Here is a 4,466-nt window from a genome sequence, read left to right on the forward strand (position 1 = left end):
GTCGAAATTTTCAGGATGTATTTATATTATAATTTCACCGTACTTGAAGAAAGGATTTTTGGAAATTCAACGACTAAAGTGGAAATTAAGTGGTTGTAAGTATACAATAGTGGCGTCATCTATCAAGCAATATCTAATCTTAATTATTAATATTATTCTATATTTATTTATTTATATTATTAAATTATTATTATTGTTGATTAAAAGTTGTCATTGGCAATATAATATGGGCATATGATAATATTTTTTGTTCAGTTATTTTCACTTTATTTTTAAAAAAAGCGGGTAAGTGATGTCACTCTGCTGTACAGTAGGTTACAAGTGGGTCGTTGTATAATGGATTGTATTAAACTTGAATTCAATGATATAATATCATTGTATAAGAAAAACGATTCTGAGCGGAGATAGTTTGTCAGTCTGGATATTTTATATTGTTATTATGTATTATATCATGTAAGTTGAATTAATATTATAATGTTATTATTTTTTAAAAGCTTTAGAAATTAAAATTTTTCGGTGGTTTTTCCCGTGGTATTAAATAGGTAACTATAGTTAAAATCGAAAAACGACCTCTTTAAAGTACCATCTTCATCCAATTTTCTAAAAGATAAGGTACTATATGTTGAAATCAAAGCACTTCTTCTGGTAAAAATTATGTATACAGGACATAAAAAAAAAATAAACACCATTGTAAAACCACTCGCTTCTGCTCAGAATCTAAAATGTCATCTATTGAAGAAATGACCGTGAATGGAATTTTGACATCTCAAATAGTTGTACCAATTATTATCATTTATCAGTAATGGTGCTTATACCATTTCCGTTCTATTTCCTTTCATTTTTGTAACACAGGGTCTGGAACCTTTATGATTTTATCGGTTTGAGCTTAGGTTTCGGTTCTCAAAAACACTAAATTTTGGTTTCAGTTCAGGTTTCGGTTTTTAAAAATATAGAATTCCGGTTTCGGTTTCGGTTAATACTGGTTTTAACCCTCATTATTTGACTTATTTTTTTTTATCAATTAAGTACTATATAAAATAATGAACATAATATTTTCACTCTTTTTAGTGACAGGTATGTGTAATTAAGTGTAACTATTTCAGAATTTGGGTAATATTATAAAAAAATGAATTATTATAAAGTAATAAATTAAAATAAATAAATAAAAAACTATTATAAAAAAAAAATAAAAATGAATTTTTAACATACTTGGGCGACCCATGTTTCAGTTTGATATAGTAATTTATAACTTATATATAAAAATATAAATTTAAACAATATATACTGCGCTATTGAAGACAAAAGAACAGTTCAGTAATAGGTACAGTAGAATTGTCGTACAGAGCATATAGTATAGAGTAAAGATTTAACGACACCCCAGGTTTAGGTATTTAATATTATCAATGCAGGCATATTAGTAAGGTAATAATTATAATTTATAATTTATATGACAACTTACTCTGAATTCTGAATCACTTATAAACAATATAAACGTCCAAATTGCTTTTATTTTCAGAAAATCTACATCAGCTATTGCGAATTTCGATTCAATAATAATATTGACATCGATTACATGGAATTTAGTCCCTGGTTTAACACTCAAGAAAGATTCCAGGAGATCCGAAATACAATTGTTGCGTATGTCTCTGGTAATTGAAATACCTTTATTAATATGTCTTACAATTCATATGGTGACAACTTTTCCACTGCTGAGGATTATGGTTGTAATATGGACAATCCTATTGTCTACTGTGGTTACTGCAAATTATTTGCAGCTAGCAATATTTTCCCATAAGTTTTTAACATTTATTATGATAATAATCTTTATGCAACATTTGGTATAGATACATTCCCAGTAAAAAGAAAGATTGCGTCTAACTGGAAATATTGTATACTTTCTAATAATGTTAGTGTCACAGAAAATGTAATTAATAAATGTATGAAGCGTTGCCTTTCTAGGTGTACAAATAGACCTCGAAGCAATCAAGTCAAAGAAGCTAAAAAAAAAGGCCGAGGAAACCATTTTCGGTCTGAAAATCAATTGAGCAAATGGAAAATTATTAAATTAACACGTCTTGCATATAATCCGAAATTGATTGTAAAAATTACATTGCCACTATGATCCAAAATTGTAAATTTTGTAATGCTCTCAAATAGAAAGGCGAAACACCTGGCATGTGCTGCAATATAGGTAGTACAAAACTCGATACATTACTATAGACACCAGAACCGTTATAACTAAATTTATTATTGAGTCCAGCTAACAAAAATACCCGGTAACGACGGGTAATTCAGCTAGTATATATATAAAAGAATGTTAGTGTGAAGATTATACCTTAGGGAAAAAGATTGGTTAATTTTAAAAAGGTTAAATTAGGTTTTTTATTCATCGGGTCTTAGTACGGTTAGGTTAGATTAGGATTTTGTATTAATTGATTATATTAATCCATCGTAGGTGGAATTAAGTAAAAACAACAAACTTAACTTTGGTATAACGTTGATACTCTAGAGCTAATTCATATTACTACTATTACTCCCTAGTCCCTACACAGCCACAAACTTAGCTTAAAGGTGCTTTGGTTTTAACATTTAATATATTATTTTAAATAATATATTAAATGTATAAAATTATTTTATACTTAAAACGATTCTAATGTGTTAAATATTCTACAGTTAAATTTTAAATTAACATATTTCAAATTTTATTTTATTACGATTTGACTTAACGTTTTTACTTCCTTATATATAAGATATATTTTCCACAAAAGCCGAAAACTAATTCCATTTTGTCAATTTTGGCAACAGCACCTACGTTTTGGATTTCTACTCCTCAATTACATTTAGAATCTAGCGTGACAACAATAATCACAAATAAAGTGTATGCGTTCCATAAGAAATAATAAGAGTTTTTACATATTTAATAATTTCAATATCGATAGTTTTTCTGCTCAATCATCCTTGTACCTACCATCAAAATTATCGACATCGTTTATTTTATAGACATCAATTAGACTTCATATGATTTAGATAATTTAGAGAACCTTCAATGCTGTAATGAACTTGCATTTAACGAAATTTTTTGTTCATCGAAATATGCGATAAGTGGTAACCAAATAAATTTAACAAATGGATCCAGCACGGTGTCACCCGTACCAATTAATTGATTTCCGTGTATCTACTCCATCTTAAAGGCCGTTTAATTTAATAAATTAATTAAAAGTAAACTGATTTTAATCACCGTAATTTTTGTGCTCTTACCAATTATAAAATAAAGACCTGAAAGTATTATCAATCATAATAACTAATTTATTTTTTCTGTAACCAATGGCAAACTAATATAAACGAAAAATATGCGTTATTCTAGAGTCAACCAATCAAATAAGGGTGAGACCCTATTGAAAATGCTCTTAGTGCTTCTTTAAGAAGCCTTCTTAGTCAAACTTTCTACTTTTATACATAATATATAGATTCTATTTAAGAAAATTCTCTGTAAAAAGAAAATTTGTTGATGTCTCTGTGCATTTGTGTCTTTGTCTTTCAGGAATAATTATAATATGGAAGTTTCATTGTATCTACAAAATATTATATTAAACATTAAATACTTACTGCAAGATTATCATTGAAAGGTGTCAAAAATGTTATATTCCCTTTCATTTCAGTTATATTTGATGTCTTTTTACTAGAATAGATATTAAATTGAACTGAATGATTTATTCTTGATCCACAAGGATATACTTTATCAATAACCAAACGATATTCTCCCTATAGTAAAAATAATAAATATATAATATTATTATGTAGAATTTTATTATATTTACTACCTATGCACATCATTGTGAATCAAAAAAATAATGTATTATGTTTAATAAATAAGGCAAATTATTAATTTACCAAAGGCAAATTTGGCCTAAAATTGTTTTTGGATTCAGACAATGAGAAAAATAAAATAAGTCCGAAAGTTTTGATTATCATTTTGTCTAGGATTACAAAATTATATAGAATGTTTCATACGTTTTCAACAGTAACACTAAATAACAACTATGATTTATAAAATATATTGATATACTTATTTATATGGTTGAGCTGTAACCTCTAAATATTTGCGGATGTATATTTGTTACGATTATATTTTAACAGGAAGACTGTTATTAAATTGATTAGCTTGTCCGGAAATTGTAAATTTAGAATTTTAATTTGAATGGGAAAAAAGCAGTTAAAGATCTTTTAAAAATATTTAAATAGTATTATGTAGTATAGAGCTATAATATACACATTTTTATGATAAATTAAAATATCTAAAGTTATTTATTCTTTAAACGGGTGGTGTGGTGGGGGGGGGAGGTTGGGGTGATGGTGGTGTGTTCATCAGCATCCTGGCCGTAACATTCTGCTTCAAGACATGACGCTAGTGTGTTACAACTTACAGTAATATGACAATCCAAAGTAAGTCTAATTTAAATTTAGAA

At 27.4% G+C, this 4,466-nt stretch overlaps 1 protein-coding gene across 1 annotated transcript; it reads right to left on the reverse strand.

Annotated features, from left to right (window-relative positions):
• Nucleotides 1-3,604: 3,604 nt before the first annotated feature.
• Nucleotides 3,605-4,042, reverse strand: LOC100302457 (uncharacterized protein; the record flags this gene model as incomplete). Its single annotated transcript, NM_001163179.1, is given in 2 exon segments — nt 3,605-3,762; nt 3,892-4,042. Coding segments are annotated over 2 exon segments (239 nt in total), but the record flags the coding sequence as incomplete, so codon positions are not given.
• Between the last annotated feature and the right edge of the window lie 424 nt (nt 4,043-4,466).

Source organism: Acyrthosiphon pisum, chromosome A2, assembly GCF_005508785.2.
Source record: "Acyrthosiphon pisum isolate AL4f chromosome A2, pea_aphid_22Mar2018_4r6ur, whole genome shotgun sequence".
In the NCBI taxonomy this organism is placed as follows: Eukaryota; Metazoa; Arthropoda; class Insecta; order Hemiptera; family Aphididae; genus Acyrthosiphon; species Acyrthosiphon pisum.